This window comes from Salarias fasciatus, chromosome 6 (genome assembly GCF_902148845.1).
Source record: "Salarias fasciatus chromosome 6, fSalaFa1.1, whole genome shotgun sequence".
NCBI classification, from domain to species: Eukaryota; Metazoa; Chordata; class Actinopteri; order Blenniiformes; family Blenniidae; genus Salarias; species Salarias fasciatus.
The window spans coordinates 23,772,273-23,792,197 of record NC_043750.1 but is presented as its reverse complement, the minus strand read 5'-3'; the positions used below and the strand labels follow the sequence as shown (position 1 = coordinate 23,792,197).

Below are 19,925 nucleotides of genomic sequence, written 5' to 3'. Positions count from 1 at the left end.
CATCATAAGTGAACACAATGCCAAGAAATGACCTGCTCAAAACTACATCCTCAACCTGTCCCATTAACACATAGAGGTACGTTTCAATTCTTCTCCCAGAGTGCGTCACTATTTCACAGGTGACTCTCGTCTGGAGGAGCGTCTCTGAAGAGAATAACGGACAGACCGAGACAGACGGCTTCCCGCTGAGCCAGAACACCTGGATAAATTTATGAATGCTGTTCTCTCTGTTTTAATATAACTCTCAAACGCTTTCCCACACATTAAAGTTAACAAGGTTAACGAGCTCCACCTCTGACCCTTTACATTTTCAGTTGGAAAGCGAAACAATTCAAAGCATCCTTTCCAACGAGGTGAAAATTCGGGAGAAACGCAACAAGTCATGGTGGTTATGTAAGAGTGTGCACATTCAGCGTGCAGACAGAGGGCTACTGTATAGATGAAGAGAGGTACTGTCTGCACAGGGTCACATGGTGCTGGAACAGTCGATTCTCCTCTGAGCTGTTTTGAAACTGCAGCAGGTTAGAGGAAGATGACAAAGAGCCCCGAGCTTGAGACCATTATATGGAACCACTTAGGGTGGCAGACTGTAGTCAAACAGTCTCGTAGTCACACTTGTCTTATCTAAACCTTGTGCCGATCAGGCCTGACATAAAATGCCGGCACCACGTTCACATCAGGAACAATACACACAGCAACATAATAAACTGTGGTGTAGCTTAGGGATGTAACAAAAAAAACAACAAAAAAACACCAGAACAAACAAGTGTTTCTTCAGGAGCAGTTTTCATAGTGAAAATTCAGTGTAACGCAACAGTCAATTTATTTATCAACCTATCTTTCTTGTAATCTGTGGCTCCTGCTGCTGACAGAGGCTTTAGCCTCCCAGGCACCACAAATCATCGGTTAAAACTGAGGCTTGGGAAAAGAACTGTTTCTTCATGTGCACGCTCCAAAGCTCACGTACTACCGTACAACCAACCGCCTGTATGTAAACTCTGAAACCAATCCTCCTCCAATCATTTAATGTTTTTGTGTTGTTGTTTTAAACGAAAGAAACAAATAAACTACTACTACTACTACTACTAAAATGCTCTGACTCCGTCTCTGTGTGAATGGAGGGAGACACTAATTTTTGGAAACGGTCTGTCTTCAAGGAAACAGAAGAAAACATAACTTGAAACACTGTCACTGTGCATACGCACCGCAGCCAGAGAAAATAGTTCCTTTGCACAAGCGGGAGCAGTTTGACAATAACAACAGTGACGGCCTCAGGGGTGTCTGGACTCCCAGTCCATATTCTCCAGGGACTTGATGAATTGATAGTTAACAGCAGAGTCAACATTAACACCAATCCAACTTAGTTCTTTCTGAAACAGAAACAATATTACGATGCTTTTTCACATGAAAATGCTGTGTAAATGAGGCCTGAGTAAAAACGAATGAAAATTATTCCCAAAATATTGAAGCTGAAACTAATTATGATGATGATGATGATGATGATGATGATGATGATGAGTAAAATAAGAGCATAACTGTCTTCCTGAAGCAGGCGTAGTTAATGTTTTAGTTGCCTAGCCCCCAGTATGAGGAGTACCAGCAATGGAACTCACAATTTAGATGAAACACGATCCTCGACACACGAAATGAACAAGTTCCAAAGCAAATTGTTATTTCTGGTGAAAGGATTAAGAGCACAAAAACCTGTAGTGCCTGAGTTAACTTTGACACAAAACCACTTACACTTTACCACACACACACACACACACACACACACACACACACACACACACACACACACACACACACCAGCAACCAATTACAAGGTGGCTTGGATTCCCATTTGCAATTACCAAGCAGCTTGATCCTGTCAGAAGATTGGATTGATCCCATTTATGTCATTTAGGTCCCTGGAAAGCAAGTATTTAATGAGGAGTTACTGCCACTCATTATGAAATGAGCACACTCATCATGCTCCAAGGTTATTGAGGTCATTGTACTATTAAAAAAAATGCAGCTACTGTCAAATTTTGACTTTCAGGGTGTTTAATTTATTTCTTTTTGACCACATTAATTAAGATAGAGGCAATATATAATTAACACCATACTGCACATGTTCATATATGTCAGTTTTTAATCAGATTTTAATGCCTCTTTCAATGAGATGACTGCAATAGAGGACCGTGAAACACTAATGCGAAGTGTTATCTTACATTTTCGATATGGCACGGATAGTTAGCGTTCGACTATGTAGCATTTTTCATACGGTACAATGTAAGTCTGCAAGATAGTAAATGTGTGCCTGCAGTCAAAGTCATTTTCGTTTGGCTATTAATATACCTTACAGTGGCTGGGAAGCAGTTCATTCATGGTGGAAGTTCAGAGCTTATCACACGGCACAGCTGATGCCGTGCGCGTGTGTGTGTGTGTGCGTGCATGTGAGTTTGTGTATATGAGAGAGTGAGTGCTTTTTGCTCCATTTCCCCACAACAGCTACTGTAACAACTGCAGGGCCTCGTATCGGGTGAAACATTTTGCAGCATGGTGTCAGAGACCAGGGGTTTAGTGTTTCTCCGGTACGTGGAGGCCACCGCTCTCCACAGATTTTCTGCGTGAGGCAGCTGGTGTGTCACTACAGCTCCTGGTGCTAAAGGTCCACTGATCAATACCAGTTTAGGTTCGCTCGCTGCAGGAAGCTCACACTGTGTCCTGCTCAACATCTTTGTTTTGTGGTTTGAAACCTGTGTGTGGAGGGTTTTTTTTCCCTCATTGCTCTCATCAGAATGTCTGCAGCAGCTCGAGGAGAACAAGGAAATTTGTTTTATTTTGCTTGCAGATTGAGGTTTGCAATTTCAGTGCATTTTGTTGGGTTGCCATTCTGATTTTTTTTTGTGGAGAAAATTGCAATTTCTCAAAGACAGTCCTCAGAATACACCAACAATCATTCATCTGCTGTTCTTCCTATCCTGTTGAGGGTTGTGGGGCGCTGGAGCCAATCCCAGCTAACTTGTGGGCGAGGGCAGGGTAAACAGACAACCACTCGTATCCACACCTAGGGGCAATTTAGGGCCACCCATTAACCTCACATGCCTGTTTTCAATGTTTTCATGAGTTGGAGAATACAAAACAAATCTCAATGGACTGAACTGATACGATTTATCCATTTACTTGTTATTCCAATGCAAAATTTCTCTTAGCGTGAGAAGTCAGTGCATGCTCACAAGTTTCTACTGACCTCTCAGTGACACCGTGAGGAATTAATTTATGTGCTGTTGCATATGCAACTTCCTCCACTGATAATGCATTGTAAATATCTCTTCTGCTGTGCCACTGCTCCTAACAATATGTAAAGGATAAGACTGTGAGGGTTTAGGTGATGACGGTAATGACTTATGTAACTGTCCTAAAGCCGGCAATCTTTTGTATATTTTGATATATCATCAGTCTTCCCACGGAAAATCGAGGTCAGACCCAAAAGTCAGCATCTGTTGAGCTTTATTATATATGATTAGTTTGTGCAGCAGTTATTTCCATCATCCTATCTGACCCCAATTGACCTGAGAGAGCTCAGCGTAATCTCCTTATAGCATAGTTGGGATTCTTTCTGCAATTTTTTTATGTCATCTTTTAACCTTGTTTTCAGAATTGCATACCATAAATTGATAGCTTTGAAGACATAAGCCATATTTTATTGCTGTGGTTAACAGCTTATCGTAGCCTTTTCTTTCACTCGCAGCGTCACTCAAAAGTTGGAAGAAGTATATAATTTTATATTTACAGAATGCGAATGCTTTGCCTCAGAGTCACATACAGAGCAGCCAGAATGTCCCATTCCCACTAATCCCCATATTAAAAAGCCTCAATCTTTTCTGTATTACTTGCATTTCCCTACATTCATGTGTCTCTCAAGCTTTAGTTCTGTGCAGCCGTTCCCATCATGCTTAGAGCGATAAGATCAGGAGTTCAGTCTGTGTGTGTGTGCGTGCGTGTATGCGTGCCTTTTTGTGTGTGCATAAACCGACAGAAGTATATGCACACAGAAACGGTGTCTGCGTGTGGAGAGGAGCGTCATGGGCCAACAGTAAATACACAGAAAAAATAAGCGTCATGTGTAAACAAAGAGCAGCTGGGAGACAAACATCAATCAACCACCCACGCTTGTCATACAAACCCTCTCTCTTCCAGAGTGCTTTACAGACTCCCAAATAATCTGCAACAATGTCACCAGCAAGCTGGTGGGGGGAAAAAAAAAAGAAGAGCAAAACACTGCTTGTGCTATCAGGAGATATCATTCCTCGTGAAGTTTTTTTCTTTCTTGTTTTCTGCTGATTCTGTCTGCATTACAGCTCAGAACAAACGGACCGTGATGCATTTGAATTTTCCTTTGTGTTATTCTGTTGTAAAGGATTTGAGAAAAATTCATGAGCAAACCACAGCGGCAAGTAGTATTTTCACTGTAACCTACTCGTGAAGTTACATTCTCGCGCAGCTTGGCGTCATGCGCGATCAAGAATAAAGTCATCTGTAACGGCGGACAAGAAGTTTTCACTTATTGGATATTTGTGTAACAGCTGCATCAAGTGACTGTGTAAGGTTAAAAGGACCTGTTATAGAGAGAAATCCACAGAGATTCTTCACATGACTCTTCAGCAGGCTGCTCCTTTATGCCTGTTGACAGCGACTCTGCGGCGAGCGACTCAGGAACATAGAGGAACATTGTGGGGCATTAATGACATTTTATCAGGAGTTGGACAAGTCTGAAAAATGATGGGGATGCCGCGAATCTTGTGATGTTGCAGAAGTTTGTGATAAGCAAGCCCAAAAGCAATCTCCAAGAGGGTCTGATCATCCGACTTTGAACCACTTTGGTTCAACTTGAGTCACTGTTGACTCCGGACTCATATCTCCTGTGTTATCGCTTTAAAAATCTGTACAACACAGTTAAAAAACAATATTCAGGCAAATGAAATACATATTTTTAGTGCACAGTGCAAGAAAAGTTTGCAGAGTTGTTCTGTAAACATGGCCTCAGATGAATCCATTCAGGCTATCAGGAGCATCGCTCATTCACACTCTGCCCTTTTATACTTCCTCCATCTTCTTCTCTGATGCCAGCACTTTATAATCAAATGATGTTGTTGACTGTGTGTCAAACTTCTGAAGTTGTCAAGCCTCTAGCTGATTTAACTTGAGCAGACAAAAGACAAAGCTCCTGATGGCACAGATCAAAGGTCACGGAGGCACAGACACCGTCTGACCACAATAAGGTGGGAATATGTCTGTGGGAAACAGTGTGAAACTCCATCCTGTGGTGGGTCTGCATGTTGTGGCCTGGCAGACGCAGGTCATCGTCTGTCCTCAGTGTGTTCCGTGCAGCAGAGACTTGTCTCTCTGTGCTTCTGTCTGAGAAATGCTCACACCGACAGGATCGTCCCGAGAGAACAGCAGCTTATCAGCCTTTGTCTCATCATAAACCATGTGTATCCTCATTTAATTGTTACATCTTTAAACATTTGCTGACTAAACGAAGACAGCTAAATTATTCAGTTTGGAATATATACAATTTTTTCAACAGTATATTAAAATGCACATTCTCAACTCAAAACATTTCCATTTGACACTGTGTAAAGTTGAGCTGGCCTCATTTGGATATGGAATAAGTCAAACCAGTTTGTTTTGTCATTAATTTAACATTTAGGTTGAACAATGTAATTTTCTGTACACCGCTGCTATAATGCTGACACACATAAATAATAAAAAGAAAGAAATGTGAAAATATTAAAGGGGCTGCATCATGCAAAATTCACTTTTTGTATGTTTTAACCTTGTTATATAGCTATGTACCCACCAAAAACACCCTCAAAGGGTTTTTTTCCTTCGTGTCTGCGTGTTTGAGCTTTCCTCGTGTTTGTGCTGCTCAGAGAGGCAGCCCCTCCCGCACCCGTGAAAATGCTCTGTTTCCCACGTTGACGTCACACGGTGAAGATGGCTCTCCTGAGCCCCCCTCCCGCAGGCCCTCGGCAATCAGCGTTGCCGCTTTTTTCTAACTCCGATTACGGAAATAAACTTTGACTATCGTCTGAGAGCAACAATCAAGCAAGAGCAAGAGTCTGAAGGGTGTTAAGGGTCTGCGCTTGGTGAGTTTCTAACAGGAAAAGACGTTTTTGTGTGTCTTTGCGTGTAGAGAAGCTAGAGCTAAAGAGCTAAATCTAGCCAGCATGTTTGTTTTGAAGCGCTGATTGGTTGAAGTACGCTGTCAGTCAAAGTCCACAGGGGGAGAGGCGGGATTTTCAGTGAAACAGAGCGTTTTCTCTTCCGGGTTTCAGAATTAGCCCCAGAAAATCTTTTATTTCACACAAAATTACTTTTCCTTTGTGACAAAAATAAACTATTACCATGTTAATGTCATTTCTAGGGTTTGGACTAGCTAAAAAAGCATGATACAGCCCCTTCAAAAGTCTGTGAAAAAGAAAACTCCAATATATATGTTGTATATATTTTTTTTTAAATACAATCTCCATGTTACAAAAGGGGCCCTGAAGCAAAGAGCAGTGTTTCCCAAGCTATGGGCTGAGACCCAAAGTAAGTGAGTCATGGACCAATTATTTAAAGGATGACAGAGTGAAATTCTTAATTCTTATAAATATTGTGAGCCCCCCCCCCCCCCCCCCCCCACCCACCCAAGCCAAACCCTACAGGTACATGTACAGAGCTAGAGGTTAATGCGTTAGTCGTTAATCCTCCTGATAACCTTTAACACTGAAGGTCTCACCTCAACGGTTCACCTAAAATTAACCTTTATTCAGGTCCAGTTCAGATTACTTTAGTTTGACCTCAAAGAAGTGCCGATCTGTCAAAACGGCCCACTTTGCAAAAAAAAAAAAAAAAAATGTCCTCAGTTTGAATGTCACAGTAGATATGTGTGTGCACGTGCATATGCGCACGTACACACAGAAATTACAGCACAGGGTAGTAATTTGGACACTTGACAGGATGATTTAGCTCTTGGGGAATTAATGGACACAGCTGATGAATGAATGATAAATGAGTCATTTTGGATCTTATCATACTGTATTTAAGGCTTTGCATGGAAGAACTCGCAGCATCTGCTGCAGTCCCTTCTTGAAGCCTAATTGAATTACAAAAGAGGAGGATTTTCATTTTCTGCTTTAGTTGCCATCTGATGCGCGGCTCTCCAAACAGTCTTCACCCTCGGCAGGTGAGCTGCTCCCCACCTCTGGGACCGTCGTCATTGGTGGAGAAGAGAGCTTTGCGTCCGTCCAGTTCATGTAAAGGTCCCAGCCCAGGAGGAAACTATGAGTTCTGATGTAACCGGAGTTTCCACTTCGGTCACGTCAACTCAAGTCCAGAGGATTTTTTTTTTTTTTTTGTAGCATAACCTTGACCCCAAAAAAAGGAAGTAATTTAATGTTCTTTTTGGAAATATGAACACGCCTCACATACGCTCTTTTGCTGTTGCAGTAGTGTAGTCCCACGGTTTGAGCTGTTGCCAGTTTTTTTTTTGCTGACTGGCTTTATGAAGCTACAGGGCAAAGTCTGTCTCATCAGGTTAGAAAAAGGATGTTTTTGGTTGACTTCCCCTCGTTCGCTGCAGTTAGTCGGCTGTAAGTGTGCTGAACACATGAAGCGTCTCGGTCTCGATTGTGTTGTAAGACTGAAGACTGAAGGCGTTGTCCTTTCTAGCTTCAAAAGACGAATTTAGAGTTAAACGCCATGGTGTTTTTTGGCACTTAGTAAACTCCACATTATCAAATTCTGAGGAGTGGAGTGGAAGTGGGGAGGAAGTCGCTTCCACTAAACAGATGTTATTCTCATTTACTGAAGATAAGGCAATGATTTCTGACATGGCCACTGAAACACACTGCAATAATGTGACATAAACCTGCTGTTTGCTTGGCCAAACCTGCAATGCATCAACATAGAGTTAATCTGGTTTCAGCTCCGTTTTTGTGTTCACTTTTTCACAGTTGCTTCTATACTCCAGCTCTACAGCAATTTCTTGGTGTTTTTTTCACTGCTGAAACATGAGGGAAACATCCGGATGGTTCAGAAAAATCAATATGAACAGACCACGGTGTTTCTTCGAGTTAAATTACAAATGAATTCTGTGCCTCAACTCATTGGGACAAGGCTTGCTGCTCTGCTTCTGCTGGATATTCAAGTGGGCAGTTGTTTGCAAACACGATTATCTCAGGGACTGTGCTTCTTTCTCTTCTCTCGTAATGATGTTCCAAAAAACCCTCATTTTCGGGAGGCGCTGATAGAGGAGCTGATAGCGTCAGAGCGAAACAATTCTGGAGAACCAGACTCTCTGGGACCAGGACTGAGTGGAAACAAATTCTCTCCAATCACGTTTCTAATGGCATCATCATTAACGTGCTCTCGCTGTGTTCTGCTATCTGCAAAGAAAAACACCATCCTCTCATTAGTGCACAGACCAGATCCACTGTCTGATCCAGCCTGCATTGTGCAATAGGGGGACAATAGGTTAATTTGCATATGTGTACAAATGCCATTTCTAATTATCACCTACATAAGAAAACAGGAGAAAGAAAAGCTGTGTTCGTCTAACATGCATCGTCTCTCCTCTGATTTATTTATTTTTTCTCACTACTGAACTCTTCCCCAACTGGCCTTGTCCACTTCTCCATTAGCCGGTAAACAGCAACCACAGCAAAAACCAACCTGTCTCATCTGGCACTGAATCGCTTCTAGTTAAAATGAGAATTCATAAGACATTAGCTTGTCTGCAGTGTCAGCAAAGACTGGTTTAATAAACATACTGAAACATACCTGCTCACGCCTTCCATTTTATCACGGGGCAATATTTTCCATTTAATATACACTATATCACATTATTCCTTCATAACACTTCTTGCCAAGAGTTCTTTCCACAATATCACCGGAAAAAAAAGTGAAGCTGATCCTGGGTCACTGCGAAAGCTACAGAATCAACATTTAAACTTCCTACTGCAAAATTCCCTATTGCTTTTGGACAACACCCAAAGTACGCTGGACTGAACCCAAGCCTTGTGTGAATACGGTTGGAAAGTGTGACAAAACACACTCACTTAGACAATAATCACAGGGAACATGTTTATGGGTCATTAAAGGAAAGCATACTGTGATGAAGAAATCTCGCACACTAAGCCGCTGCTCATTAGAGGGAACCAGAGGACTCAACTAATTACTTTACAAACATGACAGGCAACAAAGAATGTGTCATAATCTGCCTCTTGAGAATTAGTGCTACACCTCGACACTGCCATGACTCCAATCTTTAAAAAAGGACTGCCTCCGAAGCGCCACAGCATAAATCTGCAGGTGAGACTAAGAGCAGAATGTACCTGCATATTTCCGCAATGAGAGCATTCCACAACTCAAGTTCTCGCTGTCAGTTTCAATAAGTGCCGATTGAGTTGAAAGATTTTCAGGACTGTGAGATGGAAACAATGAGAAACTTGACTGGAGTGTGTCTCCATCACAGAGACCTAATAGCAGAAATATTCACTGGTGATTAGAGCAAATTAAATGCATGAGTGACTGCTTTCTCAAACAGGCACTTAATGACAGGATTAGACAACAAACTGTCGTTACGCAGGCACCGAACATGTGGACGGCGCAGCTATATAATGAGCTTTATGTTGCTTACATAAATCTTGTATCTACAGAAGCAGCCAGCGCAGCGTATTGCGATGGTATGCACAGCCGTATAACTGTCAGCTCTCACCATGCGTGACAAGATGCGAAAGGATCAACATTCAAGAAATACCTAAAAAAGAACAGCATGGTGGTTCACTTACTTTCACCCACTGCCACACAATAAAGCACACTGTACATATTTCAGACACAACGCATTAAAACGGTCACAAATCATACGGTAATTAAAAACACATCATGGTTAAGATCCTGTAAGTTCAGTGTATTTTTATTTAGAGTTTAAGCAACTTATTTTCCTTGTTTGGTCACACTAATTTGTGAACCTCGGACTTACGATTGCATCCACAGCTCTACAGTGGAGAGCAAAAAGGAACTGCAGCAATAATGCTGAAAGGTTTGCACTGTTATTTATGCTTTTTCTCTCTCCTATTCTTCAACCTGTTACTTGTGCTGGTAAACATGTTCTTGTTCTTAAACAAGTCACATTATATAGTATTATTGTATTGTATTATTTAGTGGCAAAAGAAAAAAAAAAGAAATTTAAATAACTAAATAACTGTGCTCGTTGTTGACTAAAAACACATGACGCACCTGCAATAAGCTAATTTGCAAATTGTTTCTCTAAGATTTTAATTTCAAAACGTTTCATATGTTCTGCCTTAGTTATATTAGTTGTGTTACTGTGAACAGAGAATATTTCAAGCAGTTGGTTATTACATAATGTTAAAGTTCACCGGAGGTTTCAGAGGAAACTCAGTATGAATCTTGTCTTGTGCAGACTGAAACCAACAAATGCACGTCTCTGTGGAAGAGCAGATTTTATTGGTCAGTTTCTGCTCGGTTCCCATGTTTCCCAACAGCGAAATGTGCTCAAACTGTCTCCTGAGTAACGCACATCTTGCTTTGTGACCGCATATCAACAGTGACATTTCTGCACCAAATTTAGGTGATAATATCAAATCAAAGTCTTGTTATTCTATTTTAGGAAGGTCTTTTTTTTCCCACTGTGCTGCTAATCCACACAGACAACATGTCCCTCTCCCCTCAGGATTGCATTTAGCAAGCAGTGAGAATCTTTTTTATTTATTTTTTTAAATAATGGCACACTCCTCTGTGCATGTAGGACAGTGTCTGAGTTATGCAGCATAGCATTGAACCCAGAGACAGTGGTCTGATAGGATCGAATGGGCCGGTGTTCATGGGTCTCCATCAAATGATGTTTATGCATCTGCCTTAATAGTCATCATTACAAACCTCTCTATTGAATCAGCCTGTTGGCTGACAGACAGCGATGCAACGTTCTGATCGAGCTGTTTTCTGGCATAAGCCCAGAGGGTAAACCACAGCTTGTTTTATTTATTTATCTATTTATTTATTTATATCTATTTATGATAAAACAGCAAATAAAATTAGAATAATAGGGAAGGAGGAATTTGTCTAACAAGGAGGTCAGTTTGTGTGTTCTTTTTTTTTTTTATTAGAAATACCAACAGAGCCGGCGTTTTTTTCTTTTTCTTCTTCTTCTTTTTTTCTCTCCCATCAGTGCCCTGCTTGAACAATCATACAGTCTGACACATTCACAGCTGGAAGCTGCTGAGTCCAACTACAGTCTTTCACTGCTGTCCACTGACGGGCAGTCGTGGACCAAGCGGTTCACTCAAGGGCACCTTGAACACAGATGAGAGCGTTTTTCGCTTCCCTGTTCTGATTTTCTCAACTGGGATTTCAACTGGCACCCTTCCCATTACCAGCTAACATCTCTAACCTCAAAGCCCCTGCTGCCTCTTGCGTGTGTGTGTGTGTGTGTGTGTGTGTGTGTGTAATCAAACAGTTACCACTCTACTGTAGGCACTCTACAGTATGCATGTGTTATGCATAGTTCCCCTTGGATGAGCATTAGGTTTTACTTGATCTCACCGCCCTAAGCTTCCCATGTGCGTCATCCCGGGCTCCTATCGAGCAGAAAGAAGTTTTCACTGTATAATATTGTAAATGATTAAAAATAGCACCGGGAAGCATGGAATAAAGGGGAGGGGAGGGGAGGGAGGGGGGGTTGGGAGAGCTGGAGTGGTGGAGGTGGTAGTGGTGAGGGGGGAGGGGGGAGCGTCGGGGGGGGGGGGGGGGGGGAGGTGCTGTGAAATCTTAAATGGTTGCAAATATGCTTTCTTGTATGTGCAAGTATTTTTAGACTCATTATGTCCTTCGTTTGATGTTAAAACACGCTCTCCCCTGCGTGGATGTGTGAGACAGATTTAAACAGGCTGAGACAAACAGGCGCGCGGGGGTCGCCACGGAGATGACCAGATGCCAGGCGCCCGTTCCTGTTACACTCAGCCATGTCAAGCCACTCACTGTTTAACACTTCACAAAAATAACAGCTTTAATTTACTTTGTCCACTTGGCTATTATATAATCTGGGATCCGCTGGGTTTTGCTCGACGGCCGACTTATTGCCTGACTGGCTTGATGCAAAGCGCTATTGGCAGAATTCCTCTACAGGTATGTGGCCTGACAACACAGCGTCCTCAGAGAGCGGTGGGGGTGTCGGATCAAAGCGATGCAAACAGACAGGGTGTCATGGAATATGAAGCCTGGAAGGTCAAGTTTAAGTGAAAAGGGAAAAAAATGTTTTTTTTTTTTGTTTTTTTTTTTTTGGAGTGTGCGTGTGACGGTGAGCAAGCTCAGGAAGAGGAGGAGGACAAAGGGGGCGGGGGGGATGTGGGCAAAACTTGATAAACAGAATGCAAAATGCAAAGAAAAGAAAAGAAAAAAAATCCCAAGAAAAACAGCCAGCATTCTTATCACACAGTGAACGCACAGCGTATACAGAGGGTGGATTACTGCAGGCGGGCTTTGTGTTTTCACATAATCCTGTAAATATTAGAAAAATCATGAAATTGTTGAGAAGACGTTGCCTCTCGTGAAGAGCAGACCGAGTCAAATGATTGCTTGCTGGGTCAATTTTTCTTTCTCTTGATGACCCTGGAAAGAGGCCTGAGCCCAGCGGGACAATGTAGCACCTGCCAGGAATGAAATAATCCAGTCACAGAAAAATAGATTTTTTTTTCTTTTTAAAAACAGTTTCTCTCTGTCTTTCTCTTTTTTTTTTCTGCTACAAAAAAACCAACAAGCAAGAAACACTCGTGACTGAGAGTACGCCTCTATCTCTGTATGTCTAGTTTGTACCCTGGATTCACAATAATATGTTACATTACTCCTTTTATTGCTACTATCATGCACCGCTGTCTCTCTCTCTCTCTCTCTCTCTCTCTCTCGCCATCCCCCAATAAACAAGCCGGACCAGGTTTTCATCACAAGCAACGATAACATCATCCTAACAATCCCAGCAGCTGAAGCGCAGCTATGCATATATCTGCTGCCTAATTAGATCTGTGTGTGATCTAATGTTTGAGTTCTAATCCTTGGGAGAGCCACAGAGCCCCTCTGACGGGAAATCTCTATGAAGTAGATCTGCCAGGCGGACGTAATTAATGAAAACGCATCAAGTCTTTCTACATGGCGCGGGGATGCGCGGGAGCACTAACAGGGGCGGTTAATGCTGACTGTAAGTTATCAGGTGCGAAGCAGCCTCGGGGCGAGCTCACAGGCGCTCCTTCTCTCCGTGTCCTGGCGGGCAGCAGGGGCATTAACTAATCTATAGCTGGGAGTTAAGTGTCTCATGAGAAAAAGAAGGAGATCCTTATCTTCCCGCACTCAATGTTCATTTATTCAGCTCGGGCAAACTATAAATTAATTGCAAAGTCATGACCTGCTGGCTGTTGTGGGTCCCCAATTAGTCAGTGTTTTTCACCCACTGAGGATTTTTTTTATTTTTTTCCATTTTGGACCTTAAGCTGCTCTGCTACTTATCATAGCCATCACCTCAGAACCTGACAAACCCGGTGAGCTGCCCTAACTTCTTACATACCCGCTGGAGAACAGTCAGAGGAATGATACAGCGTCAGGCCATCGGCAGCCAAATGTGGGCCTCAACTCAATAATATTATCCAGAGCAGTGCTTGGATTCCCTTTTATTTTTCTTCAAATTATATGGATCCGTGAGACAAATAGTATCACATTCAAAACTAATATCAATTATGACGAGTATGTGACTGCGTTGAGATTTCTATTTATTTAAATATGAAATAAAATCTGATTATGTCTCGGAAGAAGACGGAGAACGCCTTGTGTCAACTTGAGCTCATGCGTGAACTCTCTAACCTGCAGAGGTTTCAGTTACTGAGACCTTTTCAACGCCTTAAAACTATGAGGATTACTTGAACTTGAACTCTGCCCCTTTGTAAAGAGATGACGAAACCATTCATATGTGGATTCAACGTTAAGCTTTGCAACTGCTGTGATTTTTATGGCAAAAACACATGTGTAATTTGCCTTGATTTTTTTCAGCTGGTGTGATTCAGCACGAGCGGCAGCAGAGACGGCTCCATTTCTTCACATCGCTCTCTTTTAGGAAGTGCTCATTAAACAGTCATGTGAAAAACAAGGTACACAAATCACTTTGTGCACAAAAATACACTTGTTTGTGACTAAAGTCTCTAGAAAAACTGAGACATGCCACACTGGATAAGAATTAGGAGCAAAGCAACAAGCAAACAAGTGATTTAAGTCAGTAAAACAACTATTCTCTGAGTTTTTGATCAATCGGACATGTTGAACCACTTGAAACATATTTGTGCACTGCACAAATGGACTCTGTCTCTAATAACAAAGTGTGTTAATATTGCAATGCACTAGAAAAAAAATAACACAAAATGTGAAAGAAGTGCTTTTTTTTAATCAAAGATGAAATGATTTCCAGTAGCTTCATTTGTTAGTCATGTAGTCTGTCTTTTCCAGGCTGGGCGAGGATGTGATGCACGTATCCAGCATTAGTGCCTTTTAAATTTATCATTGATCACCCTCCCTGTTTGCCTTTCTTACAGAGTTGCTGCTAATGAAAACAGAACATCTTATGCCCTTTGCTTCACATTAAAAGCTTTTGTCACCAAGATTTTTTTCTTTTTCAGCCTGGCACCAAATCAACCAGAGTTACAACTTTATGGTGGCAGAGAGACGCTTTTACCTCCGGCAGATTAAAGTGATAACCTTTGGGGTCAAATATCTAAGTGAAGTAGTAAGAATGAAAAGAGGCTTTTAATGGAGGGGCACTTAAACGAAACATCGGCATTCAAAGTTACGAGCTGGAGTTCACCGATACAATGTTTGGTATAAGGAGAGCTTTGATCATGATGTGGCATAAATTATTTCTAGACTTAACAATATAGAAATAGAACCCCTTTTCAAAGCTCTTGTGGCTCTGTCTTTGTGGGCGAAACAGCGGCTTCTGGAGCCAAAGTGGGGCTCCACACAAGGGTTCACAGAAGAGGAGGCGTCTCGTCGGAGGCGGGAACACATGATACAGCCGTCCGTTATCGATAGCACGGGCAGACGATACATTATGCAGAGCGGCTTACCTTTCCAACCGCTGCTTTAAACTCGCCTTAGCAGTCATACGGAAGTCGAGGGCATCGATACTGAGGGCTTCCTGCACGCTGTAGCTATAGTTTAGAGTGAACCAGTGCAGACGGTTCCGAAGTCGAGCATGACTTGAAAGAATTTGATTGCTGGGGAATGGTGAACTGTTTTTTTTAAGATTAAGACGGACGTGATCAGGTATATCAAACGCTGGAGATGGAAATGTTACCTCTCGTCCTCACACAAGCAGTTATGGTTGCATGAAAAATCAGCATTTTAAGCACTGGTGAGTATGTGATTCCCTTTAGCCCTGTTCTAGCAGAACAAATTTGACCCAAGAAAGTTTTTGTTCCGCTGTTGCGTCATACTGGTAGCTTGCGATCTCGATTCAAGACGCTCAAGGCCGCTGTGAACTCCGGTTTGAGGGATTACGGCGTCTCTCCAAACACGTCTTTCAGGCAGCTTTCCTCGCGATGAAAATAAAACAGGAAACTGCGGAATCAACATGCACTCTCTAACATGTACACAGGGAGATTTGTTTTCCTTTCACAGTAATTTCTCCATTAAGCTCCACAGCGCTGAGCCAATTTCCGTTAAGAATCTCCCAACAAAGCCAATGGATATTTAGAAACCTAAAAACATTCATTTTAATTAAAGACACACGCAAATAACACTTAATACTGCATTAATTCCTCAAAAATACTCATTACACGCAGTCCATTAATACTGTAACAGATATGCGAAGTGCAGCGTATGATCAGAAATAACATCCTGCCGGCACACGGCCAAGTCACGCAACACTGGAAAGGATAAACACGACGTCAGAGAGCAGACAGCGCCTCGCCAGCGTGGAGCACACTGCTGCTTTTCACTGCAGCCGAGCTCAGCACATCCAGGTATCAGCCGCTAAAGCTCATCTTTATCTGTCACTTCAGGTTGTGAATGGCGAAGCTACATGAGTCACCATTCCGACTTTTCCCGCTGAACTGGTGGAGATTTCCACCTTGACATCAGCGTGAGGGGAAGAAAAAAAAACAACAAAGGAGCGTCACAGAAATGAGACCTTTCAGATGTCTGGCGGAAACCCCGACACCTGTCCGTCCCTCTGAGTCACTGAGCCGGCCTGCCAAAGGAGAAGTGCTCAGTTTGTCCGAATGCAATCACAAATCCCGACATCAACCGTTTCTCACGGCGCGTCCGAGGCGTTTATTGTCTCCTGTGACATGTGAGCTATAAACAGATCTAGTGTAAACACGGACGGGGAAGCTCGGGGTTTTGTGCCACGTCCAGTGGGAAGAAGACAGCAGTGCATGTCAACAATCACACGCACAGCCACCAGCTCTCTGCTTTCTTGAGACAGTTAGTTGATTGGAGCCATTTCTTCGTGTGAATTCCTTCACCGTGCACGCCGACTGTACATTTAGGGAGATTTACTGGCACGGGGCTGTGCTCGCGGCGCCGATTTTGCATCCAGCCATGCAGCCCAGCCCGCTCGCCATGTGCTGTTGGCTTCACGCTCACTCGCTCACTGGCCATTTCATGCACTGACAGAGAGTTTGGCCATGCAGAGACGGCAGTGCTGCCGCCGCCCGCAATGTGCGACCGCGTCGCCTGCCAGGTCCTCCGCTGAGTGTATTTCATTACTTGTTATTTAATTTATCCCCTTGTTGTCAGACCGCTGTGCAGTTTCAAATAATGCTTGGTCCATGCCAAGAAAAATTATGCCCACTTGATTTTTTTTTTTTTTCCCCTCAAAGGAGATTCCATCTATTCTACAAAAGGAAATTGAATTCCTTGTGGATGGAAAATGGAGACAATAAAACCCACTTCTGAAAGTTTTTTTCAGGACTGAGAGAAATATGTGGCCAAACAATCATCAGGGGCATCAAATTCCCACAGATAAGGCCCGCGAAAACAAACGGGAGATTAAAGCATGAATGGAAAAGTTTTTAGATCGATCAATATGTCTGCCAATCCGCACGCAATTTGCCAATGGCCTCTCAGACAGAAGATTGTAAGAGCCTTAAGTTAGGCATGCACGCCCGCAGAACTTGAATGGAAAGTAGCAAATGCGCTTCAGAGGCATGAACTTGAGGGAGCACGTCACAGAACTCATTAGTATTCATGCGCAGTTTCACAAAACACAAAAGAAGATGGGGATTTATTCTTCCTCGAACGTCAGCCTTTCCCCCAACTCGGCTGAACGCCATTTCAAACTTTGACCAACGGGCGGAATAACTTGGCAGCCGATCAGGTTGGTGGTGCTCAACAAACAACAACAATAATGAGGGTAATAAAAATTAACTGCGTGCTTGATTAAATTGCTGCTGCTTGCTACATTATGACCTCCTTACATGTAATTAACTATAATTACAAGGAAAAAAAAAACTTCAAAAGGTGCAGTTTCCTAAATTTAACTCCTCCCTTGTCTCCTACTTTGTTCCACAAATTAACATGTGATCCGAACCCAACGCTCTTCCATCCTCAGGTTAATGCAGAGATTCAATCAGAGCGGGAAAATCCCAGATAACATTTAATATTACTGACATACATGTAGGGGGGCTGGGGAAAGAGGAGGAGGGGGCGGGTGTCTCTGCTCTCCATTCACATGATGGAAATGGATTCTGACCCCAGCATCTCTACAGTAAGTGAAGTGGTAATGTCAGGCGTGTATTTAGCAAATCGCCTCTACTACAGCTTCCAAATGATGACAACCGTGATCTGTGGCGCTGCCAGTCAGTAGCGCGCGGACCTGCGCGCGACAGAAGCCTCTTGAGGGGGATGTTGGGGGTTCCTCTCTCTTCTCACTATTAAATTATGAGCACTTTCCCACCTCCTCCGAGCAAGGCAAACACCGCCGTGTCAATCTTGTCCGAAATCACGGGGCGCGCGGCGTTTCGTTTAATCCACATAACCGGACCTTAATTACATTCGCCGGTCAAACGGGTCAAAGTTCCACGACGCACCTGGTAGTAATTTGGATATTTGGTTATTGAATGAAAGCAGCGGCTGGTTGAACAGCCCGGGAGGCTCCAGTGAGAGGCTGGGCTTTCCCCGTGGCTTCTGACTGTGTCAATAATTGTTCCAGTTTCCAGCTTATCTCTGCGCTCGTCTCAGCTGCTCGGTAAAGTCCGCGGAATTATACCGCAGCCAAGTTGATGTCTTGTTTTTGTAGCTGTCAATTAATGAAAGAAAAAGGAGAAAACGGGCAGGACGCCCCGAGACAGGACACTATATGAGTTTGTTAGAACAATAATAATTAATATAAATGCGAATATCAGCGAGACGCCCTTCAAAATGTCTGTTTTCACTTTGAAAAAAAGTGTTGCACCGACTTTTTGTTGTTGTAGTAGTTTCGTCCTCGTGCAGCGCGCGCGCGAGCGCACCTGAGACTCACCTGCGTTTCTGAGTTTCTTGTTCCGGTAGACGGAGAAGATGACCAGCAGGTTCCCCAGGATGTCCACCACGATGGTGAAGATGAGGAAGCAGCCCAGAGTTGTGGTCACCCACGGCGGGCGGTTCAGGACGGAGTCGCTGGGGTCCGGCGAGGAGCTGTTCAGGTGGGACCCATTTATCACCATTGTACTCAGTCGCGGAACTTTTCTCAACTGGGGGCAAACTGGACCTCCGCCTCCGCCTCCGCCCCCCCCGCCCCCAGTCCCTACAGCCCGGGCTCGGCAGACACCGGTGGTGGGTTACCAGAGCCACCCGCGGGTCTCATCGCCATCCTTTCTTCCTCTCCTCCTCCTCCTCTTTGGGCTTCACCCAGCCGCCGCGGATCCGGTAGTAGTAGTCCTCTCTCTCTCTCTCTCTGTCTCTCTCTCTCTCTGTGTCTCTCTCTCTCTCTCTCTCTCTCTCTCTCTCTCTCTCTCTCTCTCTCTCTGTCTCTCTCTCTCGGTGTCACTCCCGCGCCCGTGCGCCATTCACTTTGTCGGTACGCATGTGTGACATGAAGCCGCCACTTCAAACCTTCCCAGCATGTGACCGAGCGGACCGGCGGACTTTTATTTCCAGGGAGAAACACTGTCGCTCGGCGGTCGAGGCGCGGAAAGGCAGCTCGCGAGCGTCCTACTTCTGCTTTTTTTTCCCTCCCCATTTACCGGATGCGTGTTCATTCATGGCTCCGTGGATGCTCGCTCGCGTTTTTCCAGCAGCCCATTCATTATTATTTTCAACAATCATTCATGCTAGATCTCTTTCAGAGGAAAGAAGAATCCAGATACTTGCGGAGGTTTTAAGGGAACTGAAGCCGACACGGATGCTCATGCTTGCTGGATTGAAGTTGAATCGTCCCATAACGATCCAAAAACTTAGATTTACTATATTTAAATATTGTGAACGGCATTGACGTCTTTGTTTAGTAAAGCTTGATTTCGTTTTGTGAACATTCCCCACACACTTTCCATTCAAAGGGTTCATGCTGTAGCGGAGCCAGAGTGGGGTCAAGGGGGCGGTCGCTCCAGGGCCCACAAGGTCATAGGGCCCCGTTTCATGTGATGTGTTCACATTTACTCGTAAATAAATTATTATAATCAAATGTGCAGTGTGTGTGAGAAGGTATACGCATATGATTGTGGGCTCCAATTTGCCAATTCTTACATTACAACTGTCCATGAATGCATCAGAGCTGTAAGCCAGCGCTGATTGGCTGTGCAGCATGAACGAGTTTTTTTTTTCATTTTCACTTGACCTGAACTCTTTGGAGGGAAGTTAAACAGTATGCTAAACACTATGCTAGCCGCTAGCGGTACTACCCAAAACCTAACATC

The 19,925-nt window shown here is 43.5% G+C and overlaps 1 protein-coding gene across 1 annotated transcript in view; it reads right to left on the bottom strand.

The window, feature by feature from the left end:
- mtnr1aa (melatonin receptor 1A a) overlaps nucleotides 1-18,951 on the bottom strand; it is a 34,153-nt gene extending 15,202 nt beyond the window's left edge. The window contains exon 1 of the mRNA XM_030094268.1: nucleotides 18,554-18,951. Within this exon, the coding sequence (XP_029950128.1) occupies nucleotides 18,554-18,737 (184 nt within the window). The 5' untranslated portion in view covers nucleotides 18,738-18,951. The remainder of the gene's footprint in view (nucleotides 1-18,553) is intronic.
- Nucleotides 18,952-19,925: the final 974 nt, after the last annotated feature.